General features: G+C 36.0%; 1 protein-coding gene and 1 pseudogene across 5 annotated transcripts in view; both read right to left on the bottom strand.

Annotated features, from left to right (window-relative positions):
- Nucleotides 1-24,302, bottom strand: part of RCOR3 (REST corepressor 3) — a 53,625-nt gene that overhangs the window by 8,856 nt on the left and 20,467 nt on the right. For 4 of the 5 annotated variants that reach the window (XM_040446377.1, XM_040446373.1, XM_040446374.1 and 1 more), the window contains 3 exons: nucleotides 17,050-17,268; nucleotides 11,311-11,388; nucleotides 3,225-3,282 (listed from right to left, as the gene is read on the bottom strand). In XM_040446377.1, the coding sequence (XP_040302311.1) occupies nucleotides 3,225-3,282; nucleotides 11,311-11,388; nucleotides 17,050-17,268 (355 nt within the window). The remainder of the gene's footprint in view (nucleotides 1-3,224; nucleotides 3,283-11,310; nucleotides 11,389-17,049; nucleotides 17,269-24,302) is intronic. The other variant, XM_040446376.1, reaches the window with a different exon arrangement.
- LOC121011740 (vesicle transport protein GOT1B-like) lies at nucleotides 13,815-14,990 on the bottom strand (annotated as a pseudogene).

Here is a 24,302-nt window from a genome sequence, read left to right as displayed (position 1 = left end):
CCTGGGTGGCGCAGTCGGTTAAGCGTCCGACTTCAGCCAGGTCACGATCTCGCGGTCCGTGAGTTCGAGCCCCGCGTCAGGCTCTGGGCTGATGGCTCAGAGCCTGGAGCCTGTTTCCGATTCTGTGTCTCCCTCTCTCTCTGCCCCTCCCCCGTTCATGCTCTGTCTCTCTCTGTCCCAAAAATAAATAAAAAACGTTGAAAAAAAAAAATAAAATAAAAAAAATAAAAAAAAATAAAAGAGTTACAACAAAAAAGTTTATTTAATAGAATTATAAATCTCACTAAATGACACTAGAATTTACAAATTTCTCTTTCCAAGTCACTCTAATAGTCAACTATGAGCAAGATTTAAAAAAGCATTTAACAAATGAGTATCCAATCAGAATATACACACAGAATGTCTTAAAAATAAAGTGCTTATAAACTATTAATATCAAAATATAAATGATTTACTTTGTGAAATTGAAACAGTCATAAGAATAATATCATCTAAAGGTTTATCACAAATAAAGATTAAAGAGAAAAAAACCCCAAACAACTGCCCGCTAAGACAGGTACTTCTGAATAGCAAACTCTAAAGTTAAAAAAAAAACTGCAGTTATGTACCTTACCTACACTGAGACTCAGGTTCAGGTGACATTACTATGTGATTGCACTGTTTATAAGACATACTTCTAAGAATTTTTTTAAATTTTTTTTTTCAACGTTTATTTATTTTTGGGACAGAGAGAGACAGAGCATGAACGGGCGAGGGGCAGAGAGAGAGGGAAACACAGAATCGGAAACAGGCTCCAGGCTCTGAGCCATCAGCCCAGAGCCTGACGCGGGGCTCGAACTCACGGACCGCGAGATCGTGACCTGGCTGAAGTCGGACGCTTAACCGACTGCGCCACCCAGGCGCCCCTAAGAATTTTATAAACGTGTGGGCTCATTAGCAAAAAAGGCACTTTTTAATTTTCCCTAAAATAACTATTTTGGACACAAATAGCTGTATATTATTTTATTTTATGAAACAAAACCCACCCAAAATGAAAAAAAACAAAAACAAAAAAACCCTTAACAAACCCAAAGAGAAACAAAAATTCTACATACAGAGTTAAAATAAATAAAACGATGACATTAACATATTAAGAGAGTACCTTCAAAATCCTAAGACATGCATATTTCTGTACAAATTGCTACATCAGTATGATTTATTTAAGGATTACTTTTTAAATGGGCATAAGAATACAATACTGAATATATCTCAGCAGAGGGGAAATGTTTGATTATATTCATAACTATTCTTTTAATATATATAAGCTGAGATAATGTCCACATAAATATATAGCTTAAACTATAAACGTAAACCTTGCCATTGTCCCTCTCCTTGAATGCAGCTCTGCATCACATCCAGCCCAGCCATAAGACTCAATGGTCTCTACCACTTAAAAACAGTGCTGCAGAACAGTATCAAATCCTGAATGCTTTGGAAACATCAGCCCAGATTTTCCCAAGTAAGTCTCTTCAGAAAATCCTTTACTGGGATAATTTTCTTATACTAGAGTACAGGATTAATATACTAACCTTTAAGCAACTGAAATACTGGAAATCAGGGTTAAATTCTCCAGGCTTTATACACACACACACGCACGCAAACGCACGCGCGCACACGCACACACACAAGGACGGGCAGAGAACACAGGCTTTACATCAATAAAAGCAATGCCTCCTCAAATAACTATGTTAGAGCTATTAAGTCACAGGTCCAAATCAGTATGAAGCAGCCTCTGGGGAAAAAAAAATTTTTTTTTAAAGTAAGCTCTACGCCCAACATGGGGTCTGAACTCATGACTGTGAGATCAAGAGTCACATAACCTACCAAATGGGCTAGCCAGGTGCTCCTGCTAATTTTTTAATCTGAATTTTAAATAGTTTCTAATTTAAAACTGGCTACTACTGAACATTATAAACTAATTAAGCTTTGTTCTGACTCATTCGGAAACTTAGTTCCACAATTATAGATGTGCTCAATGCACGTCCAGTACCCTGCCTCCGTAGGATCAAGCATTCTGTTTATGAAATGACTATTTTGTGCTGTATAGGCCAAAGAGAAGGATGACATCACCGTGTTGGCACCGTCCTGTGACAGTTTCTAATCACAGTGGCCAGGTAATTCTTACTCACTCTAATCCAAACTGCAGAGTTGTCTATTAATCAGTTTTTAATTACATTATTCTCATATCCAAATGATACCTGCAGATCATTTTTGAGTTAAATATGTTCTCTATGCTTGAATACCTAGAAATATTTTTTAAAGTACTTATATGTTTCACGGGGGCCCAACTTTCTTAGATAAAAAAAAAAAAAAATTGCTAGTAGCTACTGACCTAGCAGCTATTAGCGCTCAACACAAAGAGGGCTCAGCCAGGAAAACGAAATTATAGACCAAACTTACAATTACACAATCAGTCCTGCAGACAGGTTATCTTGAAGGGAAAAGAAAAAAAAAAAAAACAACACACAGCTACAACACTGAATAAAAAATATACAGTTTGCCCTTCCTTAATTCAAACATGGGAAAATCCAAGTTTATAATGCTTCCAATTTGCCGACAGGCATTCATAATACAAAAAGTGTTCTGTCATATAATTCAACAAAGCATTCTTATAAATAGTGCATTTAAAATGCTTTATGTATATTTTTAAAAGCATCTCTTAACTCTCTCCTTTGTTTTACATATATATTTATTTTTTTAAAATTGGGTTTCTAATCATTCAGTGTCACATATCTCAAGTTACAATACGTTGAAAGTGTATCACTAATATTTTCAGTACCTGACATTTATCAAGAGAAACACTATTATACAGAGTAATTAGAAAAACCAGAAACATAATAGTTTATGCTCTTAATGATGAATTATCAATGACTAATATAAAGAATGAACCCAACTGCAGGAACACAGAAGCAAAGGCACAGAGAAACCATATGATTTGTTTGAGCTTGTCATCACCGTCATGGTTAAGGCTGAGAATGTGTTACACGCTGTACAGGACCCAAAATGCATATAGGCTCAGTAAGTCACATCCACAAGAACAAAACAGAATTCCTGATTATCAGGACTTTGTGGTAAACACAAGAGCTCTTTCTTGATCCATTTCTAAAGAAAGGGAAGAACTATGGTCGTCACCTTTCATGACAGGTTAAATAGTTAACAACAATAACTGCTTATCTTTAATATACCTTGCACTGCTAGAAGCTGCTCCTCTGTGGTCCAACGGGCATTAATTTTCTGATTTGACTACAAAATTAAAGAGAAGTTTCCTAATGAGGATATGAAGACAGACATTTTTCCAAAGTGCTTATTTTTTTTTTAACTTTTCACCAAATCACAGACATGAGATTACTAAAACTCTGATTTACGTAGATTCTGTTTTTATAAGGATTAAAAAAAATATATTCTGAGTTACCTTTTACCCACACAAAAAGATAATGAAAGTGAAATGTACCAATTTGGGAGCATGAACAACATTCACATTTATACTCTAGTCAGAGGCATTAAAACTGAGAAAATCTATTAGTCACCCATTTTCCAACTACAATGTTCCTACCACACATGGCAAGTGTTAATTTTAGCTTGGTTTTAAACATTTAAGAGAATTAATCTTCTTTAGAGAAGATCTGTGACTCTCTTTAAAATTTTTTCTCTTCATATTTAGAATAAACCTAACCTTGCTCCACCAAAACCAGTGTTACAAATGAATATAGAACTAGAGACGAGGCCTAACTCCTAAAATATTTCTTTTAATTTCTGAAGCAGAGAGTGACGCACTATAAGAACAGATTTTTCCCCCAAGACCTCCCCACATTTCTCCCAATATTTTTGTTTAAAAAAAAAAATCCAAGTTTAGGATTTTTATTATGACAAAATTACAACATTAAACACCTAATCAAATTTCGTTAGTGTTTACTCACTGATTAGTACAAGCACTTCTGGCAGAAGAAGGAGGGACAGAAATAAGGACGCCAGCCTACAGAGGTTTGCAGAAGAAACTACCAGATAAATTGTCCTGGTGTAATACATGGATGGACAGCAAAACAGAAAGAAATGCTTTCTTTGAGAACAAGTGTTTAGGTCTTATCTCGCTCAAGGTCTTAGCAATAAGAGTTTCTACAGTACAAAGAGGTTCTGGGTACATCTACTTTCTCACCATGAGGAAGATGTATAAAAAGCAAGCATCCAGAAGAAAGACTAAAAGAAAAAATTTAAATTAGAAAAAAATTATTAGAGAAGAAAGGAAAAAAGTTTAAAAAAAGACTGAATAAAGGAGGGACAAACCTAAACCAGACAGCACTGAATACCAGGTGATGAGATTAAAAGAGACAGCAAGGCAAGGCCAGACAGACAGTGGATAAGCCTCAAGGTTAGGATACTGGCAATGAAACAAAAGAACAGCAAAAAGGTCAAGAAAAAGAGGGGGCTATAGCATAAAGAAGCAGTAATAAGAGTGAACCAAAGTTTAAAAGCGTAAAAACGAAAGAAGGAAGGAAGGAATGGAAAAGCAAAAGGAGACAACAAAAGAAAAATTCAAAATTTTAAACATATGTTCCCCCAAAAGAGGGCTAACAAGAATGGAATAGGAGCTAATATTTGAGGTGGCAATCTGATGCTACCTGGGCTGTGAAAGGTAGATAAAAGAGGTCCTTGGTACCCAAGGATAATTGTTCTAGAACCTTTTTAAAAGGTCCAGGTATTTCAGAATAAATGGTGTAAAAAAAAAATAAAGGGTTGACTACAACTTAATCTGAAATATGAAACTAAAACTTATGAAAATTATTTTTTAAATAGTTAATGATTTCACTCATATGCTTTTATTTATTTTTTTATTTTTGGCATATAATAGTATAATGGCACAACATTCACCAGCTTTGAAATTTGTAACATGAGCATATAATAGGTAATTCTGTTTTGAAAACTTCCAACAATTTTTTCAAGGGCCTCCCTTAATTCTTTGCTACTCAAATTGTTCTTTGAAATGCGTATGAGTCATCAACCTTTTTTCAATTGTTAACTCTGCTAAATACCCATCTGTCAACAATTTTGCAAGTGATTAAAGCCATTCTCTTGTACTTTCATAGACTTTATGAAGTTTTGCATCTTTTGCAAGGTTTATAATTTCATTTTGGTTTGTGCTGTATTTGCATTAGATTAGCAAGGAAGTAATAGAGAAGGATGCTGATGTGATGGATGGGAAAGATAACAGCCAGAGTTAATGAGGGATAGCTGGTGAGCAGAGCCTAATTTTAGAAGTGCTTAGTTCATCAGTGAATATTCTCTTGTTTGGCAAATTTGCTTATCCATGAATCCTTTAGATTAATGAACATTGGATACTGAAGATCTCCTGTAATACTACATTACAAGTGTTCTGAAGATTAAATTTAGGATAAATGTAAAATTTTTGTAAAGCTACGTTTAGAACATATGTTAAAAACCTCTAGCACAATGCCTGAGCCAACTGAAGTTGAAGTTGATTAACTGATGTTTGTTAAACCTGAAAGGCAGAAACTGGGAGAAAAGGTACCATTAATGAAAAGGGAACAAAAAATAAAAGAGCAGTAACACTCACTATGAAAACTTATTTTCAGCTTATAAGCAAATCAGGACACAGGAAAAACACAAATAGCTATTAATAAAATTAAAAGTTCAGAGTATATGGGAATTTAAAGCTGAGAGGGAAAAGTCACAATGACTAGAACAAAAAAGAAGGAAAGTTGGAAGGGCCGGACATTGAGGTGGGTTTAAAACAGGATAAGTTTCTGAAAGGCAAAGATGAGGAGAAGGCATATCATGTATAGGCAACAACAGATCAACAATTAGGAAGAACTAATAAGTAATCCTAGAAAGTTGGTGATATTTAACTAAACTAAAATATGGTAAGGATCATTTATGGAAGGGCAGTAAATATCAAGGTTAATGAGTTCACACTAAATTTAATAAGCAGTCGTTTCTTGGGGGAGAGGGAACAAGGGGAGAGAGAGAGGATTCTAAGCAGAATAAGACTTTAAGCCCACAAAGCTGGGAGAAGGGTGGTGCTGTTAAGGACGTAAGAAGTTCTGAATTGCTGACTGGGGAGGTGTGGGAAGGCAAGGCTAAGATGGTGACAGTGACTGGGGATTCACTGACAATGAGGTCATTAAGCAGGACATTCAGGTGGAGCTCAGGATCCACTTGAGGCTAAAACAGGTTCATCCATGTAAACACAGTTTTTAAGGGTATGGAAAAAGTTTGAGGGAAAACAATGGAGCCATAGCTTACTTAGATGAAGGTTCTAGAATCAGCCCATGAATTAAAGAAAGATTTTTACTTTTAATTCCAAATTACTCTTGAAATATTCTTAAAGGTGGTAATGGAGACAGGCACACAATCTCTCAGTAAGTCCACATGGCCAAGTATTCCTCCAGCACTGAAACGGACCATTAGTTTTTCAGTGAATCCTAGATGAAGCCTTTGGTTGAAATTTAGGGTAGTAACGAATGAACAACATGAATACATACATAAATACTAGAATTTCAACTCAAGGAAACTGCTCACACAGGAGGCACGTGGAAGCTGAAGCTGACTCAAGAAACAGTGGATTCACAGTTCCACCTCCTAGCTGCTCACTCTGGGGGAGATGCTTGATAAATGGAGTCCAGGCAGGACTGCCAGCATTACTCTACTTGCTATGATTAAACATTCTTTTTCATTTGGCTGAGCATCTGTGGTTGAGTTTGTGTCATTTACATGTACATATGATGTAATTTTAATACATTGAAGTGATGAGCTTGTATGCTGTCTCCAAAGAGAAGAGAAATGAATGAGGATAAAAACTTGGGAGAATGCTTATATTTATGTACAGAAAGGAAATTACAGCTGAGATGGGAACATAATAGTTATAAAAGACAACATCACCTCTCAGAAGTTAAAGGGAGAAAGAGAGGCTGTCATCTATGTCAAGGGCTCAGAAAAAGGCCAGGGAAAGGAGTGAGAGCTGTGGAATTCGGTCACTAGCACCAGTGTTAGCCTTTAAGCAGCAGCCTCAGTTGAAAAATGTAGGGAGGGGGATTGAAACTGCATGAATTAGAAAGTCTGTGTATGACAGAAGGGAAGCAGTGGAAGAAAGGGAAGACAAGGAGAAACAGGGTCAAAATTTTTTAAATATACAGGATTCCTTTAAGTTATTGGTTTTCCTGTTCTCTTTTAAACTCAAGAAACTTTGGTAGAGATTTAACTTAAGGAAAGGACAACTAGAATGTATCTAGCAATCTAAAACTGTGTAGTAATTGTGGCTAGCTAGGTAGTAGCACAGAGAACATACTTCTACAGCAAAGCCCCAACTGAAATGCTGTTGTTTTAAAAATAACACATTACTCTAAACTAAAATAATCCAATGTATAATGTCATTAAACTAATAAAAGGCCTAAAGAGCCTTCTAGAAGAATCTATGACATCCTTAGAAGATCCTTCAGAATCTTCACTGCATCCTTTCCCTGTTAAATCAGTCTTCACATCTTTCCCATTTTTGTCAGTAGCAGATTCATACTATCTCTGACTTGAAAGAATTAGGAAAGGTCACCAAGTTAAACCTTTCATCCAATGCTGAAAACTCCATCCAATATCTGTAATGAAAGGAGGTCACCCACTTATGCATGAAAATATCCACAGATGGGGAAATTTCTAGCTTCAAAAAGCACTTTTTTAAGTTTCTTCCTTCCTGGATTCATTAATCTCCTTGTCCCCACGTACCTACCTCCAACTAAAACAAGTCAAAGCATAACCCCACATGTCACCACTCCTCCCAACACTCTTACACGGTTTCAAATAGATACATTAATTTCTATTTGGCAATGTTCTTTGGATTTATCACTTGCTGGCCACTCCTACAATTAATACCTGACCCTACCCAAAACTCCTTTTACCATTTACTTTATCACTCACGTGCTTAGTATTTTAGCAGCTATAAAGATTCCAACTTAGCCTATGCAATACTACCAAGATAATCTTCCTAAAATTAAAAATTCCCATTACATCCTTCCTATAGGAGGAACTTACAGGTCTTCCCATTTGACTTAATTTAAAAGGCAAACTTCTCTTTCTAGCTCTCAGACTTTTATACTCCTGCCCTTGCCCACTGCTCTCTACCATAAAGAAGTCCCTGTGAAACCCAATCTTGTTAATATCTCTCTCATACACCATGTTTACTCATCCTCTGCATCCAACTTTGCCTTCCTAAGTAGACAACATGCTTCATGAGAAAAAACTGTTTTATGTTTTACACTTCCACTGGATTCTGAATAGTAATCAGCACTACAATGAGCACATCCTAAGTGCTCAGGGAATACCTGTTGACTGGTTTTTCCCCACTGGATTTATACATAGTTTGAATGTACTGTTCAACACCAAGCCAGTGTTCATACTATTCCCTCCATCTGCCCTTTCTTTATGTGTAAAACTCCTATTCATCCTTCAAACTTCAGCTAAAACATCTCCCATTAGGAAGTCTTTCCTGATTATCCTAGCAAGAATGAATATTACCACTTGTTTTCCTGTAGCATTTTACTTGTAAATCTATCACACAACTTCAGTCATTTCGTCTGATAACATCTAGACGGTAAGGTGGTGCTTTTTGTTTTTTTTTTAAAGCAGATGAAAAAATCCATCTCTTCCTCATTTTAATGTGTCCCCTCTTTCCCTTAACGCACTTCCCCCAGTGCCTAAAACAGTGCCTTACATGAAATACGTGATCAACAAATACTTATGGGAGTGAATGGACTTTCTTCACCAAATATTTTCCTAAATGAAAACAACAAATACAACCAAATGAGTAAGTAAAGCATCTTAATAACTGTTTACTTCCCGTTGAGTTACATCATTTAGTAGCCTACTGTTCCAATGGTTAATGAAATTCTTTTGTTAGGTATTAGGTAGAAATCCTATTAACTAACCTAAAGAAAAGGGGATAGATTAATTTTTCAAGGTGTTTACTGTGACTGTTAATCTAGTATTTTGAAATGTATCTATTCAGGTTATTCTCCCCTGCAAAGCAACAGAAATTATATGATAAATATAAATATATCCTGGGTATTTTCTAGATAATAAAATACACATATTTTTTCAAGTCATCTGAGTTCAATAAATCAATCTCAAAGTAATATTCAAACTTCACTCTATGGATAATAGAATGTTAAGATTTTGGTAGTTTCATTTTATCATTATTTTTACCAAAAAACCCCAAAAGATGTAATAAATGTTTGATAACTTCTAACCCCAAAACTGCATTTAAATGTGAGAATCAATATACAATTTTGCTATTAAATGAAAACTTTCAAAAGTAAGAGGGAGCATGATATTAATCTAGGACTTCAACTGAACTCTAAGATTCTGAAATATAGCCAAAATTTGACTATTTATTAGATGTGTGGCTTTGATCAAGCCAATTAACCTCTCTGAGGCCCAGTTTTATCGTGTAAAATAATAGTATTTGCTTCATCTACTTCTTGGGATTGATATGAGCATCAAATGAGATGGCATAAAGTTGTAAGTGCTACTGCATTTTCATGTCTTACTTTATATAATGTTCATGATTGAGGATTATCCTTCAATTTTCTGGAAATACTGAGGTCAGAATCAGTTTCCTTGAAAATTTGGTAGATGTTTTCTGTAAAACTGTCTGGGCCTGGTGTTTTCTTATGAAAAAAAATGTTAATTGTTCCTTTATCACATTTTCTTTTTAAAACAATTTGGTGAGATAGATTTTCCTATGAATTTCTAAGTTTTATTTAAATTTTCAAATTTATTGACAAAGTTCTTTAAGGTACTCCCATGTTTTCAGTATCTGCTATTTTTTTAAGTTAATTTATTTTCAGAGAGACAGAGAGAGAGAGAGAGCGCGCATGAGCATGTGCACAAGTAGGGGATGGGCAGAGAGAGAGGAAGACAGAGAATCTCAAGCAGGGCTGGAACCCACGAAACCATGAGATCATGACCTGAGCCAAGATCAACAGTTAGACATCCAACTGACTGAGCCACCCAGGCACCCCTATCTACTGTATGTTTTAAATTTAAGTTTTAAGTTATGAAATTGTAGGCATTTAAAGTTTTTGGCTTTTATGCATTTAAAGGCATAAATATAAAATTAAAATAATTTCAGTGTAAAATTTAAAATAATTTTTGTTACAATAATATAAAGTAGTATTCTTTGTATTACTATTTCTAGATAAATAGAAATGTCACTAGAATGTTTGCCGGATAACCTGTGGTTTTGGAATGAGATATTTTATTAGTCTATATATATCTTATTCTTTTCCATTATCTAACCTTCTTCAAAGAGACCTTTGAAACAAAAATACAAAAAACAATTTTATTCCTAATGATTCTTCCTTTCTAAAAGATTCAAATGAGACAGAATATGGTGCATTAGCTCTGAAGCACTGTTCTTCTGCCCTCCCCCCACCAGCCCCTCACACATACTTCATTTGTAGATATTTCAGGCAACCTGTGATGGGGCGTGGGGGTTGGGGTACGGGGCATCACATTAGGACCAAATAAGATTATTTGATTATTACATACATAGAAAGGCAAGTCCAGGATATGAAGCATAGCATAGGAGTCTTAAAAAGAGAGAATGGAGAAAAGATTTAAAATAGAAGCTTCTGTAGAAAGATTTGATTGGACTTTACAGGCATTTAAATACTCCTACAATTGTCACAAATATCAAAAATATATTAGATTTCAGACGAAATACAAGAAAGGCTTGAGAAAAAGGTTAATCTATATCTTGTTTTTAGATTTCACATTTTCAGGGGTATGAGTATAAGAATGTTAATTAAGTCCACATACTAAAATCCTAACACAAAATCTGAATCAAAAGACAAATACCTTCAAATAAAAAATTAAAATTGCTAAATGAGCTCCTTTTATTGTAATCTTTTTCCTGTTGTACTACCAAGTCACACACCTCGAGCAAATACTGCTGTAGACCCAGAGATGTACTGGCTTGCTTCTCAATTACCTTCTACTCTCAGTGCACTGGGCCTATTTGTAAAACTGTTTTTCCCTACTTCGCTTGATATGAATTGCTAAGGGCAGGAAAGAAATGAATTCACTTAAATCACTAGCCAAGTCTCAAAAGACTATCTAAATGACAAAATAGAGACATGACAAATTACCCACATTATGACATCTTCAAAGTATTAACAACGCATGTGACCAAAATAGTAAATACTGGATAGATAATTCAAAGAATAAGGTTTCACCACACTTAGTCACATATATTCTTCAATAACATACCTCAGGAGGTTTGAATTCTTCAATTCCACCTTCCATTTTCTGTTTAAGTGCACTGTTTACTTGCTTAGCATTCTGAACCTTCAACAAAATAACCCAAAGTATGAATCAGATCACAGACTTAGGTAAATGTATGAATATTCAATAAATGAAAAGGATATAGGATATATACCAAAACCTGCTTAAATTTTATTTCAGGAGGACAAACACTTATACTTTATCACACTTGGGGCCATTCAACTAATACCCACATCAACTAATATAAGTATCAACTAATTATTTATATATATCTAAAAAACTAATAGTCTACAAATCATAGTATCTGAGTATCTTTTAACAATATCGCCTCATAAGAAAAATGGTATATAAAGGAATTAAATTCCATTACTATTTCTCATTACCATAATGTTTTGATCGAATAATTATTCCAATAAGAATGATAATTTTAATAATTATAAGTATCACTGTTGGTGCTTCACATGTAATAAATCATTTAATTCTCAACTATTTTGTGAAGTAAGTATAATCAGTTCTGCTATAACCTGACATACGCATTCTCAAAAATCAGCCCACTACGCAAAGTTGCACAATAAAAAACCACAGGACTTATGGGGAAACAGTTAGGGACACAACACTGAAAAACCTCATCGATGACAAAAAAAAAGGAACCTCATAAAAATAATAGTTTTATACATTCTAAATAAGAAAGAAATTCACAAATGCTACAATAAAGATGGTACTTCACCGTGGAAAAGACCTGAGGTTGCTTATAGAAGGTAGTGTCAAAACAGTTGCAGCTTGTGAGTTACTGGGAAGTGGTAGAAGGAGGTTATTTGAAATCAGATGCAAAGTTTTAATACCACATGTGGATGTGTGTGGTTCGTACTATGCAGTGAACTGAGGGAGATAGTACACATCTGAAGTGCGTGGATATATACTCAGCTAGATACAGTTTTTCACTGACAAAAATCAAACATAACCAAATGCAAAATGCACATTGTACTCAAATTGTTTCCTAGTGTTATCAGTTGTGTTGGAACAGATTCATGTTTTCAAAACAAGCTTTATAGCAGAACTGACTCTACTTTTACTGTAACCATTTTAGAGATGAGGAAGGTAGGGCACAGAGATGTCAAGAAACTTTCCCTAGGCCACAGCTCTAGGAGGCAGAACATGAATTTGAACCATGCCAAGTTTTTAACTACTATTCTACTAGAAATATTATTAACATTTACTAGATTATTAAGGGTTAGGATTTTTTTTTGCTCATTTGGTTACATTTTTTCTTGGTTTGCTCTTTTTTTTAGTTTGGACAATATTTATAAAGTGATTTGTGGAAATTTTTTCCTCAGAGATCATTCAAATGTGGTCAGCCATGTTAGACATACAAAGATAAAATGTAAAAGTCTCAGTCTTTAAAGATTTCATAGATTAGTGGGGAGATAAATATAAAAGTATAGTAAATGCTAAAACACCCAACCTAGACTTGGAGGAAGAGAGAGAGGGGAGTAAGTGTTTTGTATATGTGTTAGTGGGTGTGGGTAGTGGGGAAAATAGGGTAAATTTTCCAAAGGAGATGACACCTAAATTTAGTTTTAAAGGATTAACAAGAATTAAGCAGGGAGATAAGGTTGGAGCAGGAAATGCCTTCCAGGCAGAACAGCAGGTAGAAAAGACAGGAAAGCAGTTAGGCTGGGCCAGAACAAAGAATTTGAATCTTGCCTAAAGACTAAAGGAAACTTTCTGAAGAACTTTTAAGCAAGGGAGTAAATGTAACCATATTTGTCTTTTTAGAGCAATAATTCCAGTTGTAATTTGGAGAAGGGGATAGAGTGAAGACGAAAATTAATCTAACAAGTCAGAGAAGAAATACTGAGGACTTCAATTACCACAGCAGGAAAGAAGGGGTGATGGTGGTGGCACACAGATGGATAAAATAAATAACTTGGAAACAAAATTAAGATGTGCTTGTGAAAAGCTGACAGGGGAGACTCAGGAATCAAGGGTAACTCCAGTCACTGGCCTGAATAAGAGAGTGTACGTGGTGCTGAGACAGGGAATGCAAAACGAACAGGTAACTGGAGTGGGTAAGGGAGAAGTCCGTTTGGACACTAGGAGATGGGTCTGGGATATAAAAGTAGTAGAATTTATAAACCCAAGAGTGCAAACCTTTACTACGTCACACATCAAAGGACTAACCGAGAAAGGAGTTTAAAGCTTTAAAGAAGGTCCTTCATAAAAATCAATAAATATAAGCTATAAGTGAAGTAGTAGTGTCAAGGATAAAGTATAAATACAGGTGACTGGGTACATTTTATCCCTCCATTATTTAAAAAAATTTTGAGCACTTGTGCACCTGGGTAGCTCAGTCAGTTAAGCATCTGACTCTTGATCTCGGCTCAGGTCATGAACTCATGGTTCGTGGTTCAAGTCCACATCAGGCTCTGTGCTGGCCGTGCAGAGCCTGCTTGGGATTCTCTCTCTCCCTCTCTCTCTCTCTCTCAAACTAAATAAAAATAAACTTAAAAAAAAATAAAACAAAAAATAAAAAAACAAAAAATTTTGAGCACTTTTTAAAAATTTTAACCATGTTACCAAAAAAAAAGTCGAACGACTTTCATACATCAAAACTGGGTTTTCCTTGGCTTTAATACATTAAAATGACATAATCCAATCTAACTCATGTTATCACTTTCAGAGACACAATGCAACTGGAAATACTTTTGCCATTCCAGTGGATATTTCCAAAAAGCAAATGCCTATGGGTGCTCCTGCATCTTCAAAAGAAAAAGAAACAGAACCACATTTCTCCAATGATGGCTGTATTTCCCACACTGCAGAAAAACAATAAAAATCATCCTCAAGAGTTTCAATATGTATTGTAACAAAGATTTCACTCCTTCAGTTTCCTTGCTGACTTCTTAGATCACTTGATTAGAAGACTGCTTTCATTGCTTTTTAACTGCTATTGGTACTTGGTGGGATCTAAGTTTTAAACTTCTGTAAAAAACATTACAAGCTATTTCATGTAATTTAATTTTGGGCTAAATATTCTTCAAAGGACTTTATAAATAATACAATATTTTAAATGAATCCCCAATTCACTTGTCTTTCTACCATATTGTTGCTTTCTCCAACTTTATCAACAAATGATCTAATTCCATGTAAATTCAAGAGGAACCCAAGGACTGGCACTCTTCTAATAAAGCCAGTGACCATAGGAAAGAAGCCCCTGAAAACAAGAAAAAAATCAATAAATTTCAAAGATCATGCCTACCGAAGGACCAACCAACAAGGACAACAAATATACCACCCAGGAAAAATCCTGTAGCTTTCATGTTATGTTTTTGGAAGAAGACTCTGAATGTTCTTTGTAAACCAATTGCAAAAGCCAAGCTAGTCACAAATAAAACATTTCCAATAGCCAGTAGTGCTTTGTCAATAAGAGAATCATTCCAAAGAACAGGAAAAATACTCCATACCCTGTTAATCCCACTCCAATTCTCTGGGTGTCCGGTAAGGAGATCATGGCTGCAATGGTGAGAGCAGTTGCAACAGAACCTCAGGGTGCCCAGGGCGTGAAGCAAAGTCAAGAGAAGCGCCAGGAAGCAGCCCAGGCAAGAACCACCACATCTTCTGGAAAGATGCACCCCAGCTTTAAGCCCACTCAAGCCATTTTTAAAAATATTACAGACAAAGTGTTTTAGAAGTTCTCTAAGGAGAAGGGGTGTTGTAGTTTGGGAGATGGGAGTCTTACATACATTCACTGTTCAACTAAAGGCTAAGCATTCAGTCAAAAACATGCTACCTATATTAGAGAGTCCAGCGTCAGAGCAGTCAAAGGAAAGGAAGTCTAAGAAGGAAGAAGTGGTTGTCAGTGTCAAATATTATTGAGCAGTAACAGATTCAAGAGAAATAAGAACCAAGAAGAGGGCATGAGATCTGGCAACTTGTTAATAAATAAACTTGAGATTGCTTTTGCAGAGGTAGAATTAGGATAGTGTATGGGGCAGAAATTAGATTGGGATGGGTCAGAGAATATGTGATGATAAGAAAGCAGAGGAAGCTAATATGGTAGATATTTATTCAAGAAGTCTGTTGGAGAAGAGAAGAGGAATGTAAGAGCAGTTTGGGGAAATAACAAGGGTCAAAAGATAGAGAAATCTGAATGTTTGGGATACAGAAAAACGATCTTGCTCCCACACTATACTGCTGCAAGATTCTTACATTTTATATACAGTGGTATAATATTAACTCCAAGGAAGCATATTGTAATACTTAAGCAAGGACGATTATGGTAGGTTGAAGAGGCATACTGTAATCTCTAGGGCAACTACTTAAAAGATGCGAAGAGATATAGTTGAAAAATGTAAGTAAGATCATGTCACACTTCTCTTTAAAATCCTTCAGTGGTTTCCTAACTCATGATTAATTTTACATTTCTTAACATAAATTCCTGTCTGCCTGTGCTGTAACGTGAAGGCAAGTAGAAATTAACGAAGAGCTTTAAGATGAATGATTCTGATCATACGAGTATTTTAAGAAGATAACACTGACAGCAATGTAGAACATGGAGCAGCAGAGAAGTGGATAGTAAGGACAATCAACAAGACAGGGTTGGATAAGAGGTGGTAAGGGCCTGAACAAAGGTAGTAGTGATGGGATTAAAAATGAGGGGACTGATTTAAAGAAAATTTCTCAGATAAAACTTACACAACTTGGTTACCACTTGGGTTTGTGTGTACTGGGGGATGTGATAATGGCAAGGGATAAATCAAAGATGATTCTCATGTTTCAGTAAGACAGAAAACAGAAAAGAAACCTTTAGGGGATAGATTAGATGCCTAGCAGGTAGCTAGAAATACAGCAATATAGAGCTTGGGAGAAAAGTCACAGCCTGAGAAGTAGATTCAGCTGTCACTGGCATGTAGTGTATGGTTGATACAGACCAAGAAAGTACAGACTTGGAAGAGTACCTAGATCTAAGAGACAGGGAAAACAACAGAGACAAATAAAAAGAGGAAAAGGTGACTGAGAAAGGCCAGAGACCTAATGATAACCATTAACTGAGTACATACTATGTGCGAGGCACTGCTGTAAGCATTATCATGTATTTTCTTATTTAATTCTTCCCAAGCATCATATTGTTATCCACATTTCAAGATGAAGAAACTGAGTTAAGAGTTAAACAGCTCCCCTAAAGTTACACAGGAAGTAGACGATGTAGGTGGGATTAAAATTTAGGTTCACTGACCCTATATCCTTACTCTTAACCATGATTAACCTAATTATGATGAGAATACATTTATAATACCTCGGCTGCTACCACTGGTAATAATGATGAGGAGGTGAGAGCAGCCAGTACTCACTGAGCATTCAAAATGTGCCAGACGCTGCTCAACAACCTATGTGTAAAATCTCAAACAATTCCCAACAACTTGCAAGAGAAGTAGGATTATTACCCCCAATTTCATAGATATAAAATTGAATCTCAGAGAGTCTATTATTTCCCAGTATCACAGAGCTAACAGGTAATGATGTTGGGATTCAAATTTAGAATAGACAGAAGCATCTTTGAATTTGGAAACAAAGTTAATTTTAAAGACTGAAACTTATGTAGCTGAGAAACAGGCAGCTGAAACAGGTAGCTGAGAAAACGTGCAAAGAGCTGAAGTTCACTGAGGTTTCAAAAGGGGATAAACAAAATGGATAGGATCATTAAAAATGATTTTTATGAAATACCTGACGTTTTAAAGAGATCAGCTCCATGTCCAGTTGCCGCAGGATGGTGTTGGCTGCATTGGGACTACAGGAAACTGCTACCACATCCTCCTGGGTTAAATACATGCCCTTAGGTGGACGGCACTTGGAGCGCTGAGAGTGATGGCGGTGTTGTAAACTCTGATACTCTCTCCTTCCAAGTCCAATCTTGCTGGTTTGGACAGGCTGTTCAGTATTGCCCTAGAAGCATAAAGGTAGAGTAACAGGTTATTTCGTTTTCACGCACAAATAACCTGAAAACAGTCTATTACTAGAAGTATCTGCTGCACTAAGTACACCTAAAAAAGACTTCTAACCCATTACATCATGTATGAGTACACACGCAGCACATACCAACGGGGGGAAAAAAGTATACAACATAATGCATCCCTGACCCAATCTACTCAATAAAATGTTTGGTTTCCAGCCCAGAGGCCTATAGAGGACTATGAACAAATGAAAAAATAAGTTGGACTCTAAACTATTCTTGTTTGCTTCAAAATAGAATACCATTTCCCTCAGCAATAAAGGGCCAAAAAAGCTATAACTTATTAAGTGCAAAAGTATTTTAAGAAATTAAAAAGAAGCAAGTTAGGAATTATGACAAGTGGCCAATAACATTTCATTCTCACTTTAAAGTTGTTGAAAGAGAAGTAGGCCCCTAAAGATTAAAAAGGACACAGAATTATCTTTTTATTTTTTTATTTAAAAAATTTTTTTTAATATTTATTTTATTTTTGAGAGAGAGAGAGACAGAACATGAGTGGGGGAGGAGCAGAGAGAGAGGGAGACACAGAATCCAAAGTAGGCTCCAGGCTCTGAGCCATCAGCACAGAGCTCGACACGGGGCTCGAACCCATGAACCATGAGATCATGACCTGAGCCGAAGTCGGATGCTTAACCGACAGAGCCACCCAGGCACCCCTCTTATTTTTTTAAATGTTTATTTTTGAGAGAGCGAGCGAGTGAGCATACAGAATCTGAAGTAGGCTCTGGGCTCTGAGCTGTCAGCACAGAGCCCAACGCAGGACTCGAACTCAGAACCGTGAGATCATGACCTGAGCCAAAGTCGGTCACTTAACTAACTAAGCCACCCAGGTGCCCCGACACAGAATTATCTTAAACTTGACATTTCTAAACTCTAAATCTACTTATCTGTGAATAAAATATGATGTGAATTTGTATTTTGGAAGAGGTTAAGACAGTCCTAATAATAATGACCATGAAATGTTAAGTAGGATTTCATTGTTACTTTCAATATTCTTAAAGTGTGACATAAAAATACAATGTTATTCTGTGCTTCTGAGACAGGAATCCATTTGAAACTGCCCACTAGGTTGAATGGCACCTAATTTCAACTGAACAGATTTAATGCTCCAATTCTTTAGAAAAGGAATCCAAGGGGATAAGTGAGTATGCAGGAGCTGGCACTTGCCTAACACCCATGCTTCAATGGACAACAGGTGTCTCACACTGGGGGACATCTATGTGGCTCAGTTGATTAAGGGTCAGACTTCAGCTCAGGTAATGATCTCACTGTGAGTTTGAGCCCTGATCCGGCTATGTGCTCTTGGTGCAGACCCTGCTTTGGATCCTCTGTCTCCCTCTCTCTCTGCCCCTCCCTTACACTCTCTCTCTCTTAAAAATAAATAAATTAGAAAGAAAGAGAGAGAAAGAAAGAGAGAAAGAAAGAAAGGGCCTCAGGTTGGTAGGGCCTTCAGACATTTAGCAAAAACAAATGCAAAGTGTCTCTAGAAGAATGCATTTTATTTATTTTTTCTTAAAGTTTATTTATTTTGAGAGAGAGAGAGCATCCATGTGCATGTGGGGGAAGGGCAGAGAGAGAGAGAAAGAGAATCCCAAGTGGGCTCTGTGCTGTGGAGCTTGAACTCACAAATCCGTGAGATCATGACCTCAGCTGAAACCAAGAGTCGGATGCTTAACCAACTGAGCCAACCAGGTACCCCTTAGAAGAATGAATTTTAAACCCACGTCTCAAAAGTTTTCCACAAGTATGTTCCAAGGAAAATGAGCTCCCAACCACAAACTGCAAACAAGTCCCATGAGTGACAGACAGCAGAACAACAGAATTAGATCTGCAAAGATTGAAGATATTAGAATTACTGGATAAAGAAAATACAACGTGTTACATGTGCATAAAGAAATAAATGACAGAATTGAAAATATGGAACATTCTTTTATGAGTCTATCAGAACTGACTAAGCAGATATGCAAAAGAACTGAATAGAACATCTAGAAATAAAAAAAAATAGTATAAAGAAGATTAGAAATTCCGTGATTAGAAACTCAGAAAATTAGACAGAGCTCAGAAGAACAGCAGCAACTGCACACATGTAAAAATGACCATAATGCAGTACAGAAATATGGAAAGACAAAAAGATGGAAAATGAGATGGTTAAGAGACATGTTAAAGTCCATTAAAATGATTCCCAAAGGAAAGAATAGGGAGAATGAGGAAGACATAATATTCAAAGAGGCAACCAGTGAGAATTTTACAGAACTTAAGACATAGGATTCAGGAAATACAATGAATCCAAAACAAGTTTACAAAAAACAAAACAAAACAAAAACAAACAAAACAAAACAAAACACAACAAAAACACCAACAACAAAAAACCCCAGCTCCACACAGATACATTAAAGTGAAACACCACTGGAGTGCCTGGGTGGCTCAGTCGGTTAAGTGTCTGACTTCGGCTCAGGTCATGATCACCTGGTTGACAAGTTCGAGCCCCGCGTCAAGCTCTGTGCTGACAGCTCAGAGCCTGGAGCCTGCTTTGGATCTATGTCTCCCTCTTTCTGTCTGACCCTCCCTGCTCACACTCTGTCTCTCTCTCAAAAATAAACATTAAAAAAAAAAAGTGAAACACCATTAAGACAAAGTAGACGTGTGCCTGTGTGGCTCAGTCAGTTAAGCATCTGACTTCAGCTCAGGTCATGATCTCACAGTGTGAGTTTGAGCCCCACATCAGGCTCCGTACTCCTGGTGGTGTGGAGCCTGCTTGGGATTTCTCTCTCTGTCGTCTCCCACATCACACACGTGCCCGTGTTCTCTCTCTCTCAAAATAAACTTAAAAAAAAAAAAAAAAAGACAAAGAAGAGACCATAAAAACAGAAAAAGACAAATTACCTCCAAAGGAATGATAATTAGCCTGACAGCAGACTTCTCTGCAGCAACAATAGAAATGAGAAGCAGTAGAATATTATATTCAAATAATTAACTGTCAACCTAGGAGTCTAATCTCAGCAAAACCAGGGTTTCAAGAACAAGAGAGATGTAGACATACCAAAACTAACTGTGTTTATAAGTAACAGATTCTCACAAATTTAACTTGTAGAAGATACATACACTTCAGGACAAGGGGAAATGATTTTTGCAGAAATGTCTAAAATTCAAGAAAGAATAATGAGTAAATTTTAAACACGTGTATAAATGTAAATAAAGAACAACTATATGAGATTTTAAAAAACAAGATGTAACTTAAATTAGACAAAAATAGCATATAAATGAGGAGGGTAGTGAATAAAGTCAACATATTCTAAGGGCCTTGTATTAATCAGAAAGTCATTAATTTAGATTTTAAGTTAAATATGCAGGAGAGCGTCTGGGTGGCTCAGTCAGTTAAGCGTCTGACTCTTGGTCTCAGCCCAGGTCTTGATCTCAGGGTCTTGAGTTCAAGCCCTGCACTGGGCTTCACACTGGGTGTGTAGCCTATTTCAAAAAACAAAAACCAAAAAAGCCTCCACCAAGTTAAACATGCAGGAAAATTTTCCAGGGTATACAATAAGAATAGAAATACAGAAACATCCCAAACTAGCAGAGACTAAAAAAATGGAACAGGAATTGCAGTCTTAATGCCAAAAAAAAAAAAAAAAAAAAAAAAAAGCAAGCCATGAAGGAAGAGAAACAAAACTAGAAAAAACAAGTCAAAAGGTAAGAACAAGAAAGAACAAAAATACACATAGATCAGTGATTCACAGAGAACACTGTTGAAATGCTGAAAGAAAATAATAGAGATATACCAGGTAAATACTTAATAAATGAAAGATACCAGGCAAAATAATCTTTAAAGCAGAACACATTACAAGAGATGAAAGGGTCATTACATATTGATAAAAGGTTCAATTCAACAGCAAGATAAAATAATTCTAGACTTCTATGTACCTAATAATAGCTTCAAAACATAAAATATCACAAAAACATCACTTCTCAATTAATTGATCAGTAAGCAGATAACAAAAACCATGCTAGCAAGGAAGCAAGCAGTAAGAGAACATAGACTTCAAGCACAGAACGGACAAGCTACAATTAATAGACACAGACAGAATCCTGTAACCAAAAGGGTATATATTCTTCTCAAGCACATAAGGAAAAACATTTCTGAATATTCCATATTCTAAACCTGGAGGTTTCAAAACATGTCATCAAAATCCTCAACATTCCAGTCACTGAGAAGTGGGGATCTATATCCTCTCCCCTCGATTCTGGATCAACTTCAGTAACTCACTTACAACCCACAGAAGTGATGCTGAATAACTTCCAAGGCTAGGCCAGAAATGGCTGGGTAGTTTCCACTTAGTGCTTTTGGGATGAATGCTTTGGAGAAAACCAGCCCATGGTAAAAAGCCAGATAACTCAGATCACTCACGGGCCATCAGGCTAGAGAGGAATGCCAGCTGACAGCTAGCATATCAACTACCAGTCATGTGAGCAAGTTGAAAACCTTCAATTATACTCTAGTCGATGCTGAAACATAAAAACCATGCCCTCTACAATTAGGAATAAGGTAAAAACATTTGTTATCATAATGTTCTTTTCAACATAATAATGGTGAACCTAGCCAGTTCAATAAGGGAAGAAATTAAAAGGTAGGTAAGAATTGAAAAGAAATAAAACTGCTATTATTTTCAGATAACATAAATACCTTTGTAGGAAATGTAAACTTATCTACAAATAAACTACACAAAAGTTTCATCTCTCCCTATTTGTATATCTCCACTTCTATATGTAGATTCAAAGGAATATCTAATATGGCTTTTCTAGGAATTGTTAAGCCTCAAGAGCAAAAGTCAAAGAACTTACTCTTTTTGTTTTATTTAGTTTTGAGAGAGATTGAGATCGTGCACAAAAACAGGGGAGAGGCAAAAAGAGAGAGAGGAACACAGAGGATCTGAACACCAAGCAGTGGGACTTAACCTATCAGCTAACAAGACTTATTATAAAGATACAGTAATTAAGACATTGTGGGACAGGGGATATTTAAGTGACAAGCAGACTAGATAGCCATGTATATACAAAACCTCATATATGATAAAGCTGACACTGCAGACCAATTAAAAGAGATAAACTCACTTCCATATTAGAAAACAAAAATAACAATGGATTTCTACCTCACAACATGAACAAAACTAAATTAGTAACAGATCAAGGACTTAAGTGTAAAAAGCAAAACTTTAAAATTTGAAGAATATAAAAGAACATTGAAATTTGAATATTTACACGCTTCTGACAAAACAGGTGTTCACCAAAACATGTAAAGAGAGTTAAAAGATAAACCACAAACTGCTAAAAGATATTGCAACATGCTTAACTAAAGGATTAGTATCCAAAATACATAAAGAATTCAATATTAAAGAAAACTTTTATATTGTCTTAAAAGACAAAAACCCAACAGAAAAGAAGATAAAAAACAAACACAAATAGCATTTTTTCTAAAAAAGACACAATAGACAGAAAAATATTCAGCATCATTAGTAATTTGATGAAATTGAGAAGACAGCACCATTTCATATTACCATATCTGTAACATTTTATAAGTGATTATGTCACATATTGGCAAGTGGCTAATAAGTACCCTATGGCCCAAAAGAAATACAACTGAACTTGAACAATGTAGGGGATGGGTGCACTGACCTTCCTTGTAGTCGAAAATCTGTATGTAACCTTTAATTCCCCCAAAACTTAACTACTACTAATAGCCTACTGTTGACCAGAGCCTTATTGACAATACAATTAACACATGTTTTGTATGTTGTATATATTATACACTGCATTCTTAAAATAAACTTGGCTAGAAAAAAGAAAATGTTATGAAGAAAATAAACCTTACAGTACTGGATTTATTGAAAACATCTGCATGTAAGTGGACCCACAGAGTTCAAAACCCATGTTGTTCAAGGGTTGACTGTACATCAAATGTGGAAAATGGTTTGCCATTACCCAGTAAAGCTGAACATGGTTATACCCTAGAATAATTCCATTCCAAATACTGCTAGGGTATTACTTACTCCATCAAGTCACTGGTGGCATTTTGGTGGGAAAAATCTGTGCTGTGCATTGCAGGAGAGCTGGTGGGCATGCCTTTCCCACCACATACCGGGAGTGCTCTACAATCATCGTACTAACGAAAACCCCTTCATAATTTCTACATGCCCCTTATGGGTGCAATATTAAAACCTGCTAAACCTGAGAAGCTCTGTTCCAAAAGAATGCTTAAAAAAATTTTTTTAAAGTGTTTATTTATTTTTTGAGAGAGACAGAGCATGTGGGGGGGGAGGGGCAGAGAGAGAAGGAGACACAGAATCTGAAACAGGTTCCAGGCTCTGAGCTATCAGCACAGCTAGGCAGGTTTGGGAAGAAAGAGAATTCCAGAAAAAGAGAGAACTAACATAACCACAGGACAAAAGCCAGGGAACTAAAAAACTTATCTAAAACACTGCTAGTAATTTGAAATATGTGGGGTGGGGTAGGGAATGCCTCACTAGAGAGCTTTGTGTTTTATCCTAATCCTACAAAGCCATGAAAAGGTTGCCAGCAGTAAATTTGGTTTTCAAAAGATTGCTTCAGTAATAGGACCGACTGGAAGGGGTGGTGGGAAGAGTCTGGAAGCAAGGAGAGAAGACAGAACATTCCAGTAATTCAAAGAGATGAAAACCTGAAAATAAGGCAATGGCATACAACATAAAGGACAAAATTTATACTTGAGAGAAAAAATTAAAAACAATGACAAAACAAACAGAATTGAGAAAGTATAGAATAGTATAGTTTAAAATAGTAACTGAAAAAGAAAAAAAGTCACCAAAATTGAGACACAACAGTTTAAAAAGTAGACAAGAATCGCGGAATCGTGTTACAAAAATCAAAGAACAGATTTTCAGGAAGAAGGGAGGGGTGAGTTACTTGAAATGATAAAGAAAGCACAAGTAGAATACAA

This window comes from Herpailurus yagouaroundi, unplaced genomic scaffold (genome assembly GCF_014898765.1).
Source record: "Herpailurus yagouaroundi ecotype Mexico unplaced genomic scaffold, PumYag 195, whole genome shotgun sequence".
Lineage (NCBI taxonomy): Eukaryota > Metazoa > Chordata > Mammalia > Carnivora > Felidae > Herpailurus > Herpailurus yagouaroundi.
Note: the sequence above shows the minus strand (reverse complement) of the source record. Positions and strands in the feature narration are given on the sequence as shown.